Source organism: Acanthochromis polyacanthus, chromosome 9, assembly GCF_021347895.1.
Source record: "Acanthochromis polyacanthus isolate Apoly-LR-REF ecotype Palm Island chromosome 9, KAUST_Apoly_ChrSc, whole genome shotgun sequence".
Lineage (NCBI taxonomy): Eukaryota > Metazoa > Chordata > Actinopteri > Pomacentridae > Acanthochromis > Acanthochromis polyacanthus.
The window spans coordinates 39,041,553-39,064,853 of record NC_067121.1 but is presented as its reverse complement, the minus strand read 5'-3'; the positions used below and the strand labels follow the sequence as shown (position 1 = coordinate 39,064,853).

The 23,301-nt window shown below is 41.5% G+C and overlaps 1 protein-coding gene across 3 annotated transcripts in view; it reads right to left on the bottom strand.

Annotated features, from left to right (window-relative positions):
• Positions 1 to 4,282: 4,282 nt before the first annotated feature.
• The window catches only part of zfyve9a (zinc finger, FYVE domain containing 9a), a 51,979-nt gene continuing 32,960 nt past the window's right edge, over positions 4,283 to 23,301 (bottom strand). The window contains exons 11-20 of one of the 3 annotated variants that reach the window (XR_007944237.1): positions 23,051 to 23,275; positions 19,998 to 20,080; positions 19,230 to 19,334; positions 15,712 to 15,862; positions 14,534 to 14,614; positions 12,426 to 12,588; positions 11,593 to 11,698; positions 10,443 to 10,619; positions 6,630 to 8,710; positions 4,283 to 6,403 (exon numbers count right to left, since the gene is read on the bottom strand). Coding sequence is in view for 1 of the 3 variants with exons in the window: in XM_051953261.1 (XP_051809221.1) it covers positions 8,549 to 8,710; positions 10,443 to 10,619; positions 11,593 to 11,698; positions 12,426 to 12,588; positions 14,534 to 14,614; positions 15,712 to 15,862; positions 19,230 to 19,334; positions 19,998 to 20,080; positions 23,051 to 23,275 (1,253 nt within the window). In the remaining 2 variants the exon portion in view is untranslated. The other 2 variants (XR_007944238.1, XM_051953261.1) reach the window with 2 other exon arrangements.

Here is a 23,301-nt window from a genome sequence, read left to right as displayed (position 1 = left end):
GGTCCTGAGGACTCGGGAGGTCTGGAGGCTTTGGAAAGTCTGAACTGAGGGTTCAACCCTTCAGCACAAAGGCTGAAGTCCAACCTCCTGAGAAAAACGGTCGAGACGAGACTCGAGTTAAAAAAACAAAACAAAATGGCAAAAAATCGATGATAAATGCGCAAAAAAAGAAGAATCAGTATCTGAGTGAGTAGCTCAGAGGGTAAGAAGAGAGACTACCAAGTGGAAGGTAGCAGGATTGAGACCCACCACTGGCATTTTTCTTTCGTCTAAGTTTTTCAAAAAATTTAAGAAGAGTATGGTCTTGAGCCAGTGACCTGCAGCTCCATAGACAAATCTTTAACTCACTGAGCTACAGATCAGACAAAAAGAAACAAACTCGTCGTCCCTTTGACATCGTAGTTTCCAAGTGACCACATGGGTGGAGCCAAGGCGGAGTCTGGGTGGAGTCAGGGCGGAGAGTAGGAGGAGAGGTGGGTGGCGGCCTCCCCCCTCTACCCCTCCACCTCCCCTCACTGCCCCCCTCTACTCCCCCACCGCCCACCACACCTTCCCCCGCCCGACCAGTTTTTCGAAAATCCGAGTCTCGGGTTTCCCGAGTTTCTGGAGTTTCCACCAGGTCAGAGGCAGAACAAGTTGTCATGAAGAGGTGTTGAAGTCGGCGAGGATGGAGTGACTTTTTACAGCGACTAGAAGGAAGACGACTAGAAGAGCAGGTCTTTAACCAGCATCCCTAAAATCCATGGAGTCGCTCCAGAGAAATGAAGGAAGGTCAACTTTTATCAGCCTCCATCCACATGTTCAACTTAATGTCTTTACTTTGAGATTTTTATCACCACAAACCTTTAGTATCACACTTTATGATCATTTATTAGGATTTTAATGGAATCCAGCAGCAGATTTAGTTTTTGTTCACAAACTTTATTCTTGTTGTCGTGGGACTGCAGGATTTAAAACTGTTCCTTCTATTTGACCTCATGTTTATTAGTTTTAGTGGAGAAAGTTATTTTAATTGTTGATTAGTCTCATAAAAAACAAATAATAAACTGGATTAGTTAAGAGGTTTAAATTTCTTACTTTGTCATATTTTAAATATGACAAAAAATATAAAAATTAAGCATCTTGAGACAATCTGACCTGTAACTGGTGTTATATTAATAAAATTGAATTTAAATTGTATGTATCTCGTAATGTTGGAGGAATTCAATACATGTTGGAAAACACATTTTCTTTGTCCATTAATCTGCTGATTGTTTTCTCCACTAATTCATTTCTTGTTTTGGTTTATAAAATGTCAAACCCAAATATAATCAGTTTACTGTCATAAAAACAAAGAAGATTGCTACGTCCATCTTTATATACAGTCTATGGTAGAAGGCCACTTTGACAGACAGGAAGTGGAAGATTCCAAGCAGATTTATAGAAGGGGGAACCGGACTGTACTAAGAGTGGTCCAGTATAGAGGGGTGTTTTGTGTGTTTTTAAGGCTGATAATGATTATTAGTGAGACATTTGGAGGAGAAATTCATTTACAGTAAATGAAAGTATTTAAAATCTTGGAGTTGATGACGTTTTTTCATACCAAAGGCTAACTATGATGTTTTCTAAGAGACATACTATGCTACTGTTTTTATTTTTATTTTATTTCGCCTTTATTTATACAGGTAATCTCAATGAGATATGCAAAGCGCTGAGCAATGAAGTTCAAATTTAAAAACACTAAGAACAAGAAGAAGTCCTAAAAGATGATTTTTCCATAGTGTTTAAAAGACGTTTGAAGTTCTCCTCCAGGGGAATCAAGTGGGACAGCTTCAGACTCTGCTGAAGTGATATATGTGTGTATATATATATATATATATATATATATGGAGAGCGTGCTATATATATATATATATATATATATATATATATATATATATATATATATATTTATATATAGAGCGCTCTCCATAATTATTGGCACCCCTGGTTAAGATGTATTGAAAGCTTTAACATAAATTCCATTTTTTATTGCAGAAGCAAACTCTCAAGCTGAAAATTGTAGAAAAATGTATTCTAGGAGAAGATTAGGTGCTGTTTTGTTGGCAGTAGGAGGTTCTTCAAAGTATAAACATCAGGCATGCTAATGATTTTGGAACACATGATTTGATGTAAAAGAATTATCTCTTAATGTGTGATTTTTTTCCCCACTGAATAAATGCACTTGAATTAAAGGTTGGATTTTCCTCTTTTTTCATTCTGGTCCTATATTATTTAGAAACAAAACTGAATTTATGCAAAGCTAAAGAACACATCCTACTACAACTTGTAATACTATTATAAATGCTGATACTTCTACGACTCTAACAGCTACTTATACTACTACTGCTGCTTGTATTTTTTCTACTACTGCTTGTACAACTATACTACAGCTACTATTAACTGTCTGGTATTTGGTTGTCAAGCTGCTAGCTTGCGTTAGTGTTTTGCTAGTGGCTAACTAGTTAGCTCTCATAGTCTGGAAGCTCTCAACAAGATTTAATAATGAAAAAAGAGCCAAAAACTATTCTTACCAATGAAAAGTCACTCCCTTTCAACGACCCCCACCAATACTCACAACGACCATCGTTGAGTAGTCAGATGAGTCTTGGTATTGGTTGTTGGAATAATAGGCCTGGACACACCTCACAGAGGTTTAAAAGCTGAGGCAACACCAACCACCACCAGAACTGAAGAAGCCTCTTGGATGAGAGGTGAAACGTCTTCAAGGAACTTTCTTAAAGTCCAGTGGATTGATTTAAACTACTTTGGATAACCATGACCTGGATGAATGAGAACCTACACAGACGTCATTGGTGCATTCAGGTGCAGTCGGACAACAAAGTTGCGTTCAGGAGCGTCTGAAATTGGAGTATCGGTAATGTAGATTTCCAACGAACATTTTTTTTTCGGGGGGGGGAGGGCACACGAGGTGGCCAATCAGATCACAGAGGGGGCCACTGCCCGCCGTACCCCCATGGTAGACCCGCCACTGACCGGGCAGCGCTACACAGGCTTTCAGGCTTTCAAACACAGGTGGTCACTCAGAGACAGCCAGCCTGCTGCTGCAATGAACTGGGGAGCGTGTAGGACAGGAAATGTGGACTGGATTTTCACAATCCTGGCATTCTCTGGAGTAAAAACACGAACTGGATTTCCCCAAAGTTACATATTCCCATAACAGCAAAGTGGAACTTTTCTGCCTGTGTGATATTTGGAGTGTGGCATTAGTGTGTATGAAGGGACTGAGTTGCGTGTGTCACGCCCAAAGTGTGACAGTTGGCAGCCCTGTATCAGAATGAGTCCTCCGATCCATTAAAGGGCCCGTTCTATCAGACCACTGATCATTTATTAAATTACTCAACTATTGAGATACAATCTATGTGTGCGAGTAAAAGTCTAAATTCTCTTATTGCACTTTGTGAACAAAACAAGAAATTTGGGAAATGAAAATAGACATTTTTTGCGCCCCGTTTTCTAAACTAAACCAGTCAAGTTCAGAAAACAGTGTAATAAAAATAATTGCTAGCGGCAGCCCTGTTAACTCACAAAAAGACTTTCCAGTGAAACGTAGCACTTCATTTTTTCAGAGATTAATTCATTTTTTCTGAGATTCCTGTCCTTCAAATGTAAATCTGATGAGTCTTTCCATAATCAGAACGTTCTCTGGAGTGAATTTTTACAGAAGAAATAAACCAACATCAGATATTTACCTCAGGAGTTGGCAAAAAGACTTAGAAATGGATTTAAATTTATTCAGCGGCCAGAAGCGCAGCTTTAAATGAAGGATACTGTTGCTTATCAGCTCTATAATGTGATCATTTATTGCGTTTACAGACGATTTGGCCACAAATTTTTTGGTAATTTGAGTGAACTGACCCTTTAAAGTTTGACAGAAGAAGCCATAATGACAAAACTGAGCCCATCAGCCGCCAAACATCTCGGAGATCTCAACGTTTCTGTTTCTGGGGTCTAAATTTCCAACCTGACATCTGGTTTTCATCACAAACACTGAATGATTAAACGCATCATTTTGTCCTCTAATGTCTGGATTGACTCCGTGTTTACAAAGAGCAGCAAGGTCATGTTGTTTCCAGGAAGCTACAAAATAAAAGACAAATGGAGGATTTTGCCGTTTTTAATCATGGACTGGATTTGCTTATCCTGCTTAAAAATGTACCACTAAAATGAACTGGTTTTAATTTTCCCCTAGTGTGTTTTCTCCCACAAACAAAACACATCTAAAATAAAGTAAAAACACTGGTTTCAGTTTTCTATAAGTTTTTATTTTACATATACTACAGGTTTTTGTTTTTCTCATTTGATAAAGACCACTTTTCTTGACATTTGAAGAGTAAAGAAAAAATATTTTTGGCTTTTCAAACGTTTTTGACTAATATTTATTTTTTAAAAAGAAAAAATAATGAACAAATCCCATTAAAGACAGAACTGAATGAGTGTTTTTTTGTTTCCAGGATATTTAACTGTTAAAATGCAGAGTTGAGTCGCTCTCTCACCGTTTCTGTTTGCATGCAGAGTTATAGTTTGGATTCAGAACATTTTACAACTGAATACAAAACAAATGCTACTTTTTTATCTCCCCAAACAAATTGCACCTTTTTTTGGACTTAGGACATATTGCACACGTCAGATAATGCCAAAAAAATAAAACGGAACAGAAAAAACAGAAAAATAAAAACAAATCCTCGCGAGGTATGTCTAATATTGTCTTTTCTGCCGATAACCGATATCGTCCAACTCTCAATTTCCGATTCCGATAACAATCGATACCAATATTTGTGGGTTATTTAACTAATTCTAGGTAACATCTCATATCTCCTGTGGTGGAATTAACACATCATGCCTCATTTTATTGTGATGCTCCATTGGATGCATTCTCAGATGAAACAAGGCTTTCAGATGGAAATATTGTCTGTGCAAAATAAAACCATTTCAACTAAAGTTATGGAAAAAAATACATTTATGCCTTTTTTTTTTAATTGTCTCAAATACAGTTCACATTCTCCCTCTCTCTATGAGTCGGTAAATCCAGGCATTATTTTATCATTTTTTATGATAGGCAAAAAACAATAACAATATTGACCGATATTACATTTTTATGCCGATATCGGACCAATAGTATCAGTGGGCCGATATTATCAGACATCCTTCATTATAAGCATCATGAAGAGAAAGCATGAGGATTACTAATGTCTGATAATATCAGCCCATTAATAATATCGGCCCGATACTGGCATAAAAATGTAATATCGGTCAATATCATTTTTTTTTTTTTGCCTATCAAGAAAACTGATAAAATAATGCCTGGATTTATGTAAAAGACTCATAGAGGGAGGGAGGGAGAGTGTGAACTGTTGTTTGAGACAATAAAAAAAAATAATAAAATGTCATAAATATGTCATTTTTTCCATAACTTCAGTTGAAGTAGTTTTCTTATTTTACAGATAATGTTTCCATCTGAAAGCCTCGTTTCATCTGAGAATGCATCCAATGGGGCATCACAATAAAATGAGGAACGATGTGTTAATTCCACCACAGGAGATATGAGATGTTACCTAGAATTAGCTAAATAACCCACAGATATCGGGATCGGTTGATATCGGAATTGGAAATTGAGATTTGGACGATATCGGCATATCAGTTATCAGTTATCAGTTAAAAAGACATCAGACATCCCTACTGATAATTTTTGAGAACAGGCTGAGGAACAGTGAAGACACAGTGATTGGGGCGGCGCCACCTCTGGTAGATCACAGTAAATTAACCCGTTGGCGGCGGCCCTCGACCTCTCGTTGGGTCTTTAACGTTTCTTTGCTACAGGAGCTTCTAAAATACTTCAGACTGAGCGATGAACAGAACAGCTACAGGGTCTAATTCGCACTAAGCGTCGGCTCTTCTGCAGATTTTCCTGTGATTGTCTGATTCTGACTTTTTGATGAGATAGTTTTTTGTTTTTTCTCTGGTCAGTAGCCCCTTCTGGTCTCATGACACGGTTAAAGACGGTTACTGTACAGTCCACATGACGGGGTTTTTGGTGATTAGTCTGGAAACAAAAGCACATTTTGCAGATTTGAACAGAAACGAGAAATACATTCTTAGATTTTCTTCTTCATTTTTTTAATTCTACAGGTCCATGTTTGTGAAGGATCGTCCGGTCCAGCTCCGTCTGGAATCAACGCGTTGGGTTCCTGTTCAGGTCTGCAGAGTTTTAAAGAGTTTAAAGATTTCGGGGGCTTTGGAAGGATGCAGACGATGCGAGATGAAATACATTCAGCTTCTGGTTCTGCAGGAACAAACCACCGACGTTCTCCAGGACGCTCGCTTTAACTCTCCTCTAAATGGCTTAGAATCCAGTGCACTGCGTCTGCAATTAATACAGTTTTTATATATATTCATCTATATATATATGCTGTATATATATATATATCTTTACATCTTTAACAGTTATTCTCTTTGTATGATTAAAAAGACACCAAAATAAGATGCGAACACAGACGACTTGAAGATGATTGATGAGATTAAAAACTGATTCCCTCGTCTGATTTTTCAGCTTTATATACACATTAAGTTGATCAATAAAGCATCGGAACCTTTTTTAAATCAGGGCGTTTTGACGTCAGAGTAGCGGGTGATCCTATCTGACAGAGCGAGGACGGTCCTTCAGGAATTCTGGGATCTCCGGAGGCTACAGATGGAGCAGGAATCCTTCCGCCTACAAAAACCTGTACAGAGAGTCAGTGAAGTAAAGCTTAAGAAGTGAAACCCAGATGAGTGTTTTGTTTTTTTTAATCTTCTCTCCGTTGATGAATCGCTGCTGCAGGCACTGAGCACCACGGTGCAAATAAAACTAACCTCCTCCCTCCTCTCTTCCCTTTCTAAACTTCTAAGGAAAGGTCTGAACTTTTCACAGGTGGATGAGTCTCCCTCGGAGTGGCGTCCGTGCTACACAGAGGCGGGCTTTTTTTTTTACCCAGAGTTCAGTGCTTCAGGACCTCCACAGTGACGCTGGAGCTACATTAGACACCAGCTCTGTCCAGATACCCACAAACCTGCAGTCCGTCGGACCTGAACCTGAGGTCAGAACCTGCATTTATCGAGTGTCTCAGAAAAAGAAGCTCCGTCCTAAACGGCCACACCGGGACCAGAAGTCAGCCTGAACCACATCAGAGTAAAGTTTGACTCAGAAAAACACTGAAAGAACAACTTCCTACTCTCTTTATTTACAGCAGGTGTCCAACATGCAGTCCGCGGGCCAAAAGCGGCCCTACAGACGGTCCACTCCAGAAGATGAAAAAAACTTCCTGCATCTAAATGAAGGAAGTGACTCTCCTCCAATCAGAGTCCACAGCAGCTCATGCAGACCCTTTAACCCTCCTGTTGTCTTCATTTATGGACACCAAAAAAAAACATTAAAAAAATCAGCAAAAAAATTCCCCAAAATTCAGAGAATTTGCAAAAACCTTCAGAAAGAAAATTCCACTAATTCCTTAAAAATTTCCTTGAAAAGTTTGATTTTTTTTAAAAAAATCCCTAAATTTGGCAAGAAAATTCGTGTACATATCAAAAAATGAGTAAAAATCTTCCCAAAAAAAATCCTAAAAATATGCAACATGATTACACACACACATATATACACACACACACACACACACACACATACATATATATATATATATATATATATATATATCAGTAAAACTTTTAATATTTTCTTTAAGAACATTAAGAAAAAAATCAACCAGAATCCAGTGAATTTTGCTGGATTTTGGTTGATGTTTTTTCTGATGTCATCCCTGCAGGAATATTAACGGTGCAGGAGAGCATATTCTCTCTATACAAACTGGCCTCTTTGTAACCTCACAGAGAAAATGCAGTTCTTCTAGTTTTTTGAGTTCACAGCTCGTCCGACCGCTGTGTTTACACAAATCACGGTTCTGTTTCCCTTCATACTTCATTAATGTCCTGAATATCATCTGAGCTGCTCTGAGACACTCGACAAACACAAGAAGTGAATCCACAAATCACCACCTGACTGACCGACCTGACGGAAAAAAAAATCACTCTGTCAGTCGTCTGAAATAAAATCCAAACCTCACTTCAGTATTTCATCAGACGGAAACTTGCAGCAATAACATATTTATCTGCTACGACAGAATTAGCTTTTCTATCCTCCTAAATGTGGGTTTTTCTCCTCATCTCAGGCTGTTCTGCGTTATCTGCTCATCGCTGACGGTGTGGGGATCAGGACAGACGCTGACAGATCTGTGGAGATGACCGGACATCACCTGACAGCTGAGGTCTCAGGTGAGCTTCCTGACGGCCTCTGGAGCCGAGCAGACGGTGGGCGATGCATAGGTTTGAAGGAGGAATGCTACCCCGCCCGGCACGCCACAGTTATCGGGCTTTTCTGAAGTGCAAACGGTTTGGGAGGGAGACGATGGAGATGACATCTGAAGGTTATAAAAAGCCTGGAGGTGAAGGCTGCGGGTAGGCGGGGCGTCTCCAGGTCCTACGAGATGATCTCCAGGATGTAGAAGACCAGCTCCATGACCACCGGGCCCTCGCTCAGCTGACAGGCCCCGCCGTGGATGACGGGGATCAGAGCGCTGTCCAGGTCGCTCAGGTACTGAGGCAGGAGAGGCTGACCGTTACTTCCTGCCAGGTAACCCACCTGCAGGAACAAACGGACGTTACTGCAGAACTCTGAACAGCAAACTGGAAAAACACGCAGAGAGCAGTCCTCCTCCAAGGCTGCTCAGCGGTGGATCATTTCTGATGGATGAAATCTTCAATAAAATTCATGGCAGAAATCACAACAACATTTAATATAAATGTACCCTCAAACAAAGTGACCTTGGTCTGAGTACAGGCGTGTGTTCTGCATGTGTACGTTATGCACGGATACCGGATCACGTGACCTAAATATGTAGCGGGTGGCGGGAACTGATGGGACACAGAAACACCCCCGCAGTTTGATCAGCTGTTCCTTGGATCATTTCTGATGGATAAGTCCTGATAAGTCCTCAACGGTGGATTTCTAGTAGGATCACAATCAGCTGATGTAGTGTTGTCATGGTTACAGTGACGCCGCGCTGCTGTCTGGCAATGATGCAGAAGTCTAACAAATCCGTAGATCCAGACTATAAGCCGCATCACTGCAAAAATATAATCACTTGGTCCTTGTGTCATTTCTGAGCTTCCTTGAAAATTCCATTCAAATCCTTTAGTCTGTTTTTGAGTAATGTTGCACACAGACGGACAGACCATCGTCACATAACTCCACCGTTCCTTGGCAGAGTGACAACCATTAATGCACAAGTTCATCAGGATGTAAAACTTTCGTATTCATATCTACTGACAGTGGGTTTAATTTCCAGCCATTGATTTAATTTCAACTTTAAAAATCAGGATGACTGAGTGATTAAAAGATGACAGAAGAGAAATGTTCTCCCTTTCTTCATCTCTGCTTGTTGTCAATCATGTTTCTTTCCAATAATCTACGTTAAAAAAACACCCACTGAGATTCAGGGATTTACAGGATACCAAAATCCAAATAATTAACAGACTTATGTGTTCCAGAACAAAGGAACATTTAGAGCATCTCTGGTGGTCACTGCAAGGATGATTCGTACTTTTAATTTCTTTTGGTCACGCATGTTTGTGAAGTTCAGAATCAGAAAAACCTTTATTAACATTATAAGCTCTGCGATGGATGGATGGACGAATGATGGATGGATGGATGGATGGATGGACGAATGATGGATGGATGGATGGATGGATGGACGGACGGACAGACGAATGATGGATGGACGGCTGAATGATGGATGGATGGACGGACGAATGATGGATGGACGGATGATGGATGGATGGATGGATGGACGGACGGACGAATGATGGATGGATGGACGGACGAATGATGGATGGATGGATGGATGGACGGACGGACGAATGATGGATGGATGGATGGACGGATGAATGATGGATGGATGGATGGACGGACGGACGAATGATGGATGGACGGACGGACGAATGATGGATGGGCGGACGGACGAATGATGGATGGGCGGACGGACGAATGATGGATGGATGGATGGATGGATAGAAACTTCATTAATTAATCCTGAGGGAAAGTCCAGAACCCAGAAGTAGAACTTAAAGACTCCACAGTGCTACAGATGATCTGATCAGGAATGAACCAGTCCTGATGCCTCCACGGCTCCAGTCTGAAACCACAACTTTCTAGTTCAGTATCTGAAACATCAAGCTCAAATTTCGCAGATTTCTTCATAAATGTTTATGATTTATTCAGGCAGAGCAGTGACAGTGTAAAAACGTGATGAATGACTCCAGTTTGGTGCACATGTTCTACAAACCCCAGCCCTCCGACTCCTCCGTTCTCCTACCTGGTCTGAGTCCAGCGTGACCCTCAGCCCCAGCTTGGCCATGCCGTCCTCCTTCAGCAGCTTCAGGTGAGGACACAGAGCCATGCAGAACGCTCTCGCCACGTTCTCTGTCAGACGGCTGTGGTCGGCCGGGTCGCTGAGACCGTTGGGCTGGTCTTCACTCTGGAGGAAGAAAACCTGAAGCAAACGGAGACGCAGCGTAAAAACAAGATCTAAAAATATAGTTCAGCGGCAGACTGACTGACTGGATTTGGTTTTTTGGAAGCTAAATACAGGAAGTCCTCAGTTTACGACGTCATCAATACGTCGTCACGCGGTGCTATCAGACGGCTTTGTTTCCATCCTCTGGTTGTACTCCACCTTGGATTGTGCTACATTCACTAACTTTTTGTCCTTCATTATGGCTCCCAGGGTAAGTCAGACTCTTCTGATGCTTTGAAGAAAAGGAAAGCCGTCTTCATGGAAGTGAAATTAGAATAAAACTCTGGGAACAGGAAGAAACGTCGACGAACTTGGGTCAGGATGTAAAAACGGGTCAACATGTTCTGTTTTCTTCTTTTAAAATGATTCATACGTGGATGAAAGTCGTTGGTGTTCATGACTTTTATGAAGAACTGATCGATGTCGTGATGCACAGAACGGATTTGTTTACATTTCATTGGAGTTCTGACTTACATCGATCCATAGGAACAGAACTCCGACGTAAATTGAGGACTTCCTGTATTAGATCATGACTGGGGAGCTTTTGAGTCATCAAACAATTAAACAGCTCAACTGGAAAGAATTTCTACTTCTTGGGGGAAAACAGCTTGTTTTTAAAACATTAAGAGAAAAATAAAGGTGCATTTAACAAGTTTGCAGTCAGATGATGTGTGTTTTCTGTAATTTAAACAATCCTTGAAGCTTCATTGACAGGCTACTGATGCTTTAGTTGTTCCATATTTTGTTCTTTAATTCCAGTCATACGTGGTAGAAGAACATGCTGCCGGCGTGTCGGAGCAGAACTGAGTTTAGCGTCGGTAAATGGAGCTGCAGGCGGGTGGGATTTAAGGTTAAACAGGTTTAAACGTTTCCTCCTGTGGGACTCGTGGTGTCCTGATTTCCTCCCTGATGCTCTGGAAAGCAGCAGTGTGAGCACAGCCAGTCCTACCTCGGTCCAGCGGATGACTTTGCCGTTAGCTTTGAACTCTGAACCGTGGAAGATCTTGACGCTGGTGATGGACTCCATGGACTTCCCATCAATCGGGCTGATGACGCTGGAAAACAAACGGGACATCGAAGAAAATCATTTACAAAGGATTCACAAATAAAGGAGGTCCTAGAATACAGGCAAGGGAACAAGAGGGATGTTTCAGTGAATAAAACTGCAGTGATGCCAGCTGCTCTGCTTCATTCTGTAGTAATATTAGTAGTCGTAGTTGTATTTGGAGGTTTTGGGTTTTTTTGTTTGTTTCTTTTCTTTTTTCATCTTTTTTTTGAGAGGAGTAGGGGATGAGGAAAGAGTAAGAGAAGAAAAGGCAGGAAAAGAAAAAAATTTTAGTTTGCTGCAATTTTTGTAACCGAATAATAAACCACTAATTCATTCATTTGTTGTAGTAGTAGTTGCTGTATTTGTTGTAGTAGTAGTTGCTGTATTTGTTGTAGTAGTAGTTGCTGTATTTGTTGTAGTAGTAGTTGCTGTATTTGCTGTAGTAGTAGTTGCTGTATTTGCTGTAGTAGTAGTGGTAGTTGTATTTGCTGTAGTAGTAGTGGTAGTTGTATTTCTTGTAGTAGTAGCAGTCGTAGTTGTATTTGTATGACGACGATTGAGATTAAACAGCTGCTGTGTTTCAGAGAACGTTCTGCTCATGAAGTCATCTCATAACTGGTGGAAAGTCATTTTTAAACGTTTATACGAGTTTTACAGCAGAGCAGGTCATCTGTTTAAACAGTCCGGGACTTAATCGTGTCTCTGCAGCTCCTCATCAGGAGTTTCTGTCTCACCCCTTGTTGAAGTTGTGGTCGTCCTCCGTCCACTGGATGTGGACCAGCTCCTGGTTCTCCTCCTGGTCGGCTTTCCCACACGTGATGGTGAAGTCCTTCATGTCCCTCAGGGCTTGCCGTAGAGAGTCCATGGTCTCAGCCGTGATCTGGATCATGACTCCGTCTGCAGGAAAGAACCGTTTGATCATTACTGCTGAAACTAGTTACCAATATAGAGATACGATGAAGAACACAAAGAATCCTGAAAGGCAGGGGTGTCCAACATGAGGCCCACGGGCCAAAAGCGGCCCTCCAGAGTGTTTCCACTTCATTTATTGTTTGGCGTGTCTTTTTGTGGCAGTTTTTGGGTCTCTGTAGTGTTGCTTGTCTATTTCTTTGTGGTTTTGTTTCTAGCTTTTGTCACTTTTTGGCTTGTTTGTGTCTTTTCTTGTCTTGCTTGTGTCGTTGGCTCCTTTTTTTGTTGCTTTGTAACTTTTTGTCTAGTTTTTCGTCTCTTTTTTGGCTAGTTTCATGTTGTTTGTCTCATTTTGGTTCTCACTGTTGTCGTTTGGTCTCATTTTTGTAATACTTTGCCTTGTTTTTGTTGTCTTTTGTCTTATAAAGTTAAACCCTCTATGATTCAGACTAAATGTTGTGTTCCTTTGTAGAAACTCTGATCTGGAAGTTGAAATGTGGAAATGATAAACTGAGGCTGAACGTTGCTGAAACTGAACTTATTTTCTTCAGAAATTTCAGGTTGTTTATGATGTTTTGTACAAAGATAATTCCTGAAATGTGAACATTTTCAGAACGTGCTTTTTTTGCACTAAATCAAAGGAACCATTAGGAGTCCAAGAAAAGCAAAAGAAAGAGGTGCATCAGTGCACCTCGCTAAAGTTTGTGTAGTTATTCTCCTGGCCAGCAGGGGGAGACATCAGTTCAGTGCTGCAGATTTAATACAAAACCAGATGCACATGTCAAAAAATATTCTCGGTAGTAATTTGAGAATTGTAGGATTCAGTATTTTTGGAGCAGATCCAGAGCATCTTGTCCACTCCTGCACACATGTTGGCCATTTTTAACCTGCATGACACCAAATTACCAGAGAGACTCAAGCTCTTTGAAACAGCAAGACTGAGCCAGATTTTAAAGCATTTGACCAAATAAAATCTCCCTCCAAAGATGCTTCTTCTGAACACGTGAACGTACATCGTCCCTGTAAAGCTGGAGGACTGAACCATGAGAAGAACATTCTGACTACATCACGTCTTATCCGTTCGAACCCACAACCTTCATGCAACAAAACCAAGCAGACAATTAGCGTTGTGATGGAAACACTCGACGTATGACCTCTCCTTTCAGGTCCACAGACTTGCACAGCTGCTGCCAAACCGATGGTGACTTTGACTGAACCTTTTGCTTTAAATTAAACAAGGTTACATCTGTCACTGCTGCCATCTGCTCCTGAGCTCCGGCAACGTTTACCAGTCCCTACAGGAACTAACACAAACTCAACCAATCTCAGTGAATTCTGCGCCACCTTGCAATGCTGTCCAATCATAGCAGTCAAACGTAACGCACGTATGGCACCGATTTCACTTCCTGTTCCTGGTTTGAAGATGCAGACATGCCCCATTCTGACGTCTCTCACGGACCACAGTATTTGTAGTAGTAGTAGTAGTTGTTGTAGTAGTATTAGAAGTAGTAGTAATTCTCTATCTACTATTATACATCAGGATAAAGATATCACATATCATCATATCAGATTTTTCCTTATAAATCTTTTGAGCAATGTTTATAAATGAGATTTTCCGGATATTTTAATACATTTCATACCTCTGACATCATGGTACCTCTGCACAATAACACAAAAAATCTAATAAAAACCCAACTTCAATGCCTTTTTTGGTTTCCAATATTTCCCACAACAGTCTAATACATGTAGAGATGTAAAAGGAACAGCCACCACGGTACAAAACATACATCTTTATAAAGCTTTAACTGGATATATCTGTATTCTGTCTGCATAGCCACGATTCTCTGGAAGCGTCCAGAACCTCATGAGGCAAACAAAGCTAATATTTCAGCATTTTTCCAGCCAACATGCAGCTTGTTGTCGCAGTTCTCACCTTCCACGATGCTGGTCTTGGCCAAGAAGCCGGACGAGGCTTTCAAAGCACCACTGAACACAAAGAAGCAGGCTCCGGTAACTAGAAAAACACAGAGAGAAGAGGGAAAAATAATCACAATTCCAGTTAAACTTCACCAAGCAGCCAGGGAGGGTTTGTTATTTTCAGACAAACATGAGCAGACACACAGGCAGGAGGAGGATTTCCAGGAGAACAGATTCCAGACAAAGAATGAGATGCTGGAGGTAAAGAAGGTTTTATCCTACCAAAAAATATTGTTTCCTTGTCTGAAAAAAATCCAAAAATTCAACAAAAAAAATCCCCAAATTGCTGAAAATTTGCAAAACCTTCAGGAAGAAAATTTCCTTAAAAGTTTTATTTTAAAAAATCCCCCAAATATGGCAAGAAATTCTTGTAAATATTTTCAAAAAATGAGGGCAAAAATCTTCCAAAAAATCCTTAAAATATCTAAAGTGATTACTTATAAATCAGTAAAACTTCTAATATTTTCTTTAAAAACATCCACAAAAAAAAAACTGTTGGATTCTCTAATTTTTATGTGAATATTCTGAACAAACATTTTTTTCCCATTTCTCTTTTTTTCCCACCAAAAGATGTTCAAAGATTTCCCAAAAATGTTGAAAATGTGGACATCAGGGGTTTCACTGTGAAAATAATGTTCCTTTGTCTGAAAAAAAAACCATAAATTTAGCAAAAAAATCCCCAAATTTCTGAAAACTTGAAAAACCTTCAAGAATAAAATTCCAATAATTCCTTACAAATTTCCCTTAATAGTTTTATTTTTTTTAAAAATGCCCCAAATTTGACAAGAAAATTTTTCTAGTATTTTAAAAAAATAGCAAAAATCTTCCAAAAAAAATTCTTGAAATTACCTAAAGTGATTACATATATATATATATATATATATATATATATATATACACGTCAGTAAAACTTCTGATATTTTTTAAGAACATTTAGAAAAAAATAAAGTTTTTTAACATTTCTTTTTTCCACCAAAAAATGTTCAACAATTTCCCAAAAACACTGAAAATATAGACATCAGAAGTTTCACGGTGAAAATATTTTTTTCTCCACATTTTCAAACTTTAAAACGAGTCATTTTGACCCACAGGACGACACGAGGGTTAATGTGATGGGAGCTTCTGTGTGGGCACCTTTGCGAGGCTGGTGATGGATGCTGATGGCCTGCGTCTGGTAGTTCCCGTCGTCGTTCTGGACGCACACCAAGTGGGAGTCAGCGCGGTCGTTGAAACACGCCCCCATGGCGAGCACGTGTTCGTTGGACTTGTTCATGGCCTTCATCAGCTGCAAGGACAGACGACATGCACGACTAATTAGGTAGCCCTTTGGGGATGTGCTGGGGAAAACGTTAAGCCTAATTGCGGCGGGCTTGTGGGTAAAGTCCTCGGTTTAAACGGGACGGCGCTGAGATGACAGATTGCATAAAAGGACGGCGACACGGGCGGATATCAATAGTTGAAAGATCCCACGTAATAATTCTGCTAAATCCCCCGCCTCCCTGCCTCTCTGAAGAAGTCCTGTGCAAATCAGAAATAAAACTGAAAATCTGGAGGGCTTTAGCCACTTGCTGCGCTGAAGACTCGCCTGCAAGCTGTTGAGTAACGGTCCCCATTTCACATCACTGGGCTCCCATCTGTTCATTCATCACAGCCAAACTCTACAACCAGAACCACGGCTTCTATCAGCCAAACTCTACAACCAGAACCACGGCTTCTATCAGCCAAACTCTACAACCAGAACCACGGCGTCTATCAGCCAAACTCTACAACAAGAACCACGGCTTCTATCAGCCAAACTCTACAACCAGAACCACGGCTTCTATCAGCCAAACTCTACAACCAGAACCACAGCTTCTATCAGCCAAACTCTACAACCAGAACCACGGCGTCTATCAGCCAAACTCTACAACAAGAACCACGGCTTCTATCAGCCAAACTCTACAACAAGAACCACGGCTTCTATCAGCCAAACTCTACAACAAGAACCACGGCGTCTATCAGCCAAACTCTACAACCAGAACCACGGCTTCTATCAGCCAAACTCTACAACCAGAACCACGGCTTCTATCAGCCAAACTCTACAACCAGAACCACAGCTTCTATCAGCCAAACTCTACAACCAGAACCACGGCGTCTATCAGCCAAACTCTACAACCAGAACCACAGCTTCTATCAGCCAAACTCTACAACAAGAACCACGGCTTCTATCAGCCAAACTCTACAACCAGAACCACAGCTTCTATCAGCCAAACTCTACAACCAGAACCACGGCGTCTATCAGCCAAACACTACAACCAGAACCACGGCTTCTATCAGCCAAACGCTACAACCAGAACCACGGCTTCTATCAGCCAAACTCTACAACCAGAACCACGGCGTCTATCAGCCAAACGCTACAACCAGAACCACGGCTTCTATCAGCCAAACGCTACAACCAGAACCACGGCTTCTATCAGCCAAACTCTACAACCAGAACCACGGCTTCTATCAGCCAAACTCTACAACCAGAACCACGGCGTCTATCAGCCAAACTCTACAACCAGAACCACGGCGTCTATCAGCCAAACTCTACAACAAGAACCACGGCTTCTATCAGCCAAACGCTACAACCAGAACCACAGCTTCTATCAGCCAAACTCTACAACCAGAACCACGGCTTCTATCAGCCAAACTCCACAACCAGAACCACAGCTTCTATCGGCCAAACTCCACAACCAGAACCACAGCTTCTATCGGCCAAACTCCACAACCAGAACCACAGCTTCTATCGGCCAAACTCCACAACCAGAACCACAGCTTCTATCGGCCAAACTCCACAACCAGAACCACGGCTTCTATCGGCCAAACTCTACAACCAGAACCACGGCTTCTATCAGCCAAACTCTACAACCAGAACCACGGCGTCTATCAGCCAAACTCTACAACCAGAACCACGGCGTCTATCAGCCAAACTCTACAACCAGAACCACGGCTTCTATCAGCCAAACTCTACAACCAGAACCACAGCTTCTATCAGCCAAACTCTACAACCAGAACCACAGCTTCTATCAGCCAAACATTACAACCAGAACCACGGCTTCTATCGGCCAAACTCCACAACCAGAACCACAGCTTCTATCGGCCAAACTCCACAACCAGAACCACAGCTTCTATCAGCCAAACTCTACAACCAGAACCACAGCTTCTATCAGCCAAACTCTACAACCAGAACCACAGCTTCTATCAGCCAAACTCCACAACCAGAACCACAGCTTCTATCAGCCAAACATTACAACCAGAACCACAGCTTCTATCAGCCAAACTCTACAACCAGAACCACGGCTTCTATCAGCCAAACTCTACAACCAGAACCACAGCTTCTATCAGCCAAACTCTACAACCAGAACCACAGCTTCTATCGGCCAAACTCCACAACCAGAACCACAGCTTCTATCGGCCAAACTCCACAACCAGAACCACAGCTTCTATCAGCCAAACTCTACAACCAGAACCACAGCTTCTATCAGCCAAACTCCACAACCAGAACCACAGCTTCTATCAGCCAAACATTACAACCAGAACCACAGCTTCTATCAGCCAAACTCTACAACCAGAACCACAGCTTCTATCAGCCAAACATTACAACCAGAACCACAGCTTCTATCAGCCAAACTCCACAACCAGAACCACAGCTTCTATCAGCCAAACTCTACAACCAGAACCACGGCTTCTATCAGCCAAACTCTACAACCAGAACCACGGCGTCTATCAGCCAAACTCTACAACCAGAACCACGGCTTCTATCAGCCAAACTCTACAACCAGAACCACAGCTTCTATCAGCCAAACTCTACAACCAGAACCACAGCTTCTATCAGCCAAACGCTACAACCAGAACCACGGCTTCTATCGGCCAAACTCCACAACCAGAACCACGGCTTCTATCAGCCAAACTCTACAACCAGAACCACAGCTTCTATCAGCCAAACTCTACAACCAGAACCACGGCTTCTATCAGCCAAACTCTACAACCAGAACCACGGCTTCTATCAGCCAAACTCTACAACCAGAAGTTTATCCACAGAGATTACTTTGATTGATGTATTCTGCTACTAGCCTATATTAAACAGCTATATAATGATATAGCTGTTGATGCAGTTTCTTTTTGAAGTGTAAATTAAAGGCTAAAGTATTGAAAAATATCAATTCTCTGAACACAAACTGTCCAGGAAACAACCTGCAGCATAGAAATGCAAGATGCTTGGTAACTATGGTAACAGTTTAGCATTTTTAACAATCATGTTAGCAGCCTTATCAATCATTAGCACAAAAAAAATACAATCAGAGGTTAATAAATGAGTTGGAAATAGTTTAAAATACCTCATCCTATCCTGGGGTTTGACTTTTAGGACATTTAAGTGACTTAAACACCAGAAAAGAACATCGAGGTGCAAAAACTGAACACTGTCATTAAGGAAAAATTACACTGAAGCGGTCTCTATGTAACACCCCATAATAAAACCACATGCAGTTATTTATCAATCAGAACAAAAACTGTACCAGAAGTAAAACACAAAACAGAACTTTTTTCCTCTGACCAAACGAACTAAGCTCCGAGGCTCAGAGCACCACCCTGGATGTGATATTAAAGGAATAAAAACGCCAGACGCTCACCTCGTTGTAGCGATTACTGGGGATCTTGATGCTCGTCTTCCTCACCTCCATGTCCACAACCAGACCTTTCACCACCGGCAGCGTGTACTGGTAGTTACGGAAGTCCTGCAGCAGCGACAAGCAAACAGAACGGAGTGAAACATTTATCTATTCATACAAAATACAGGAGGTCCTCAGTTTACGACGTCCTCGACCTACAGCGTTTAATCATTACGTGGAACTAGTTGACGAGCAGAGCGGATGACGCTATCAGACTGCTTTGTTTTCATCCTCCCGTTGTACTCCACCTTGGATTGTGCTACATTCATTAATTTTTTGTCCTTCATTATGGCTCCCAGCGGAAGTCAGACTCTTCTGATGTTTGAAAGAAAAGGTAAGCCGTCTCCATGGAAGTGAAACTAGATAGACTAAAACGCTGGCGACAGGAAGAAAAGCTGACCAACACCAGCATTATTAGATCAGGTTGTAAAAACAGGTCAACATGCTATCTTCTTGCATGAAAGTTGTTGGTATTCAAGATTTTTATGAAGAACTGATCGATATCGTGATGCACGTCACAGTTCCGACTTACGGCAAAATCGACACGCGTAGATCCGTACAAACGGAACTCTGATGTAAGTTGAGGACCTCCTGTACCGAACAAATTAAAGCTTTTGAAAAGTTACATCTCAAGTTATGTTTAAATGTTTGAAACTGTGTCCAGAAGAGCTTTTCACCATTGAAAATAAACACTAACAGAGGAAACATGAAGAGGAAACCAACACTTACAGCAAGCAGATTCATGATAGTGTGACCTGTCTCTCCGAAAAGAGGTTTCCTGAAGCGAACGCTGAACAGTGGACATGGATAAACTGCAAAACAAGAAGTTCACTGATTAGTAAATGCACAAGAGGAACATGCTTACCTTCATCAACTCGTCATGGAAGCTGATTACATACATTAAGGTGAATAAAGTAAATTTGGTGTTACTGTATTGGTTTATTTCAGTCGTGCTTTCTTATGCTGTTGGGTTGGGCTTTTCCAGGTCTTTTCATGTGTTTTTATTTACTGCACTTCCCTCCTTTTCATTCATAAATGCAAATGAAGTGAACAAGAGGCCACACATCAAATACACTGAGCTGTGCCTGCAGTTAGGAGGAACGCTGTTAATCCACAAGTGAAAAATAAGGCTGCTTTTTTCTCTGCAACCAAAGCTTCTTAGATGACTATTTTTAGCCTTATCTCGGCAAACAGCTGGAAATAAGATCTCGCTACAAACTCTCATTAGCAATAAAATAAATAAATCTCAGTCTCAATCTGCAGGAGTTCGGCGGAGAACCGTAGCCGACAAGCCTCCAGCCTTCTGCCGGTCAGAGAGGTGGCGAGAAGAGCAGCGGATTAATTTCAGGGGGATGCTAAAGTTTTGTGTTTAGGAGCTTCGACTGTACGTGGCTTTGTTAATGTATTCTATCCGAGCTCGCCGGGTTCAGAGGCTTAACAGAGCCAGGCAGCGCTCTGTGCTGGCAGGTCTGGCTGGAAGAGGCTGGAGAGGATTTGGTGGAACGATAAAACCCCTCACAAGACTTCCTGGTTTATGTGGGAAGCTGTGAGAGAGGAACGTAAGAAAGAAGGCAGGTGTGATGTCGACAAGACTCCTCTGACAACCGACATATTGAGCTCTCCAGATGAATCTGGATCTTAATATTTTACCACAAGAAACTGTCAGAGGATAATCACACTATCTCCCATAACACCAGCATTTAGCTTGGTGACGTTTTGATTAACAGTCCTATAAGCTCCCAGCTTGCTACACTGTACGACATGAATCTAATAATCTTTGGGCAGGACGTAAAGTTTGCTCTGTGCAGAAATATGCTAGCCAAACATGAGCCCTACAATCACAGGGAAACTAGCCAAACACGAACGGAGCCCTACAATCACAGGGAAACTAGCCAAACACGAACGGAGCCCTACAATCACAGGGAAACTAGCCAAACATGAACCCTACAATCACAGGGAAACTAGCCAAACACGAACGGAGCCCTACAATCACAGGGAAACTAGCCAAACATGAACCCTACAATCACAGGGGAACTAGCCAAACATGAACCCTACAATCACAGGAAAACTAGCCAAACAATAACCCCACAATCACAGGGAAACTAGCCAAACATGAACCCTACAATCACAGGGGAACTAGCCAAACATGAACCCTACAATCACAGGGAAACTAGCCAAACAAAAACCCCACAATCACAGGGAAACTAGCCAAACATGAACCCTACAATCACATGGAAACTAGCCAAACATAAACCCTACAATCACAGGGAAACTAGCCAAACATGAACCCTATAATCACAGGGAAACTAGCCAAATCATACGTCATCAACATGACATCACACATCATCAACACATCATCACATGCTATCGCTCGCCATCAACACGTCAACATGTCATCACAGGTAATCACACATCATCACACTTCATCAATATGTCATCAGCATGTCATCACACGTTATCACACATCATCAACATATCACATCATCAAACAAGCACAGTGAAGCAAAGCAGTTACACAAAGCTATTTAAACTCAGTAAACCAGGGTTGCTGCATCTAGCTACAAGTGTGTTCACATAAAAGAGGCAGCGTTGGCACCAGGGTATCAATCGCAGACAAACTGGTCTAGAGTTGTAAAAAAAAAAAAACTATAATTCCAAACCAATGTGAGGATTTCAAAAAAAATAACACAGTTGCGGCAGCCAAAGCCGGGAAGGAAAGGTGTTGAAAAAAAAAAAAAAAAAACTGTGAATTTAGTCAACATCTCTGCTACACCAGTATATCTGACTATAAATACAACTGTGTATTCCATTAAATTTGTGTGTTGCAGGTGGATTTTTGTGGTGTATTAGACAGGTTTAGCTCATTGTTTCAGCTACAGCCATGGTGATGATGTTAAACATACCTGGGAGAAAGCAATGAACAAATTATGAAGTAGGCTTATAGGTCAACAAGTACAAAGCCTTAGAGCTTTAATCAGCCTCCGTTTTAGGACAGAACGATGAAACGGCTTTGAAACTGCTTGTAGTAAACAACAAAGAAAATACAGCAAAGAGGACTTCCCTCCACTGGGAATCTACAGCTCTCATATCTGTGCTGAAAGAAAAGAGTTTTGATAGACTCTTCCGTCTTTCACTGCCAGCTCCATGGGATCTCCTACCAATGAAATGCTGTTTCTAGACCTCTAATTGGTCAGTAGGTGATATTTCATAGATGGGTCCATCCATCGCAAAACATCAGGGGCCTTCTGCTCAACCATCTTCGACTCGCTTGAAATTTATAAAGCAAAAATATAGATATGTATGAATGTATCTGTAAAAGCAGTTTGCAGTCAAGTGTGGAAGAAAATGGATGGATGGATGGATGGATGGATGGATGGATGGATATCTGTGAAATGTGGCTGGTTGGTTAGGACTTTCGCCGAGCAGCTAGAAGATCCCTGGTTCACTTTGCGGACCATGTGGCTAGCATGTTTTGTAACTGCTTTCTGGACAACTTTTCATCAGACTACAAAGAATATCATCACACTCAGGAACTGATTAAAGTTCGCAATGATCTGGATCAATGTTTTGTGTTACCAAAATCACAAACATGGCATCCAATCTTTGTTTCAGACAGGGCGAAAGGATTTTTTTAAAGAGAAGAACTGAGTCTGTTGTGTGTTTTGATTTCTGTTCTTCCAACCGATTTCATTTTTTTATGTCCATGAATCTAAATAGTCATTTTAATTTACTACTTAATCACTCCGACTACACCGCCGGTAGCCTCGTCAACCTGCACTCACATCGGTACTCTGCTCCCAGTCGTAGCATGAGGCGGATGGGGAAGACCTTGGCCCAGGGAGTCTCCCACTTCTGGATGAGGATGCCGAAGAGGTAGGGCGGGTTGGGCAGCAGCAGGTCCTGCAGCGACTGGAAGGAGGGGCTGATGTAGAGGAAGCCGCCGTGCTCCTTACTGCCCAGGAAGCTCTGCGTGAAGAACGAGTGACTCAGGTGGCCCAGCACGTTACCTGAAAGACGAAGGAAAGGTTAGCGA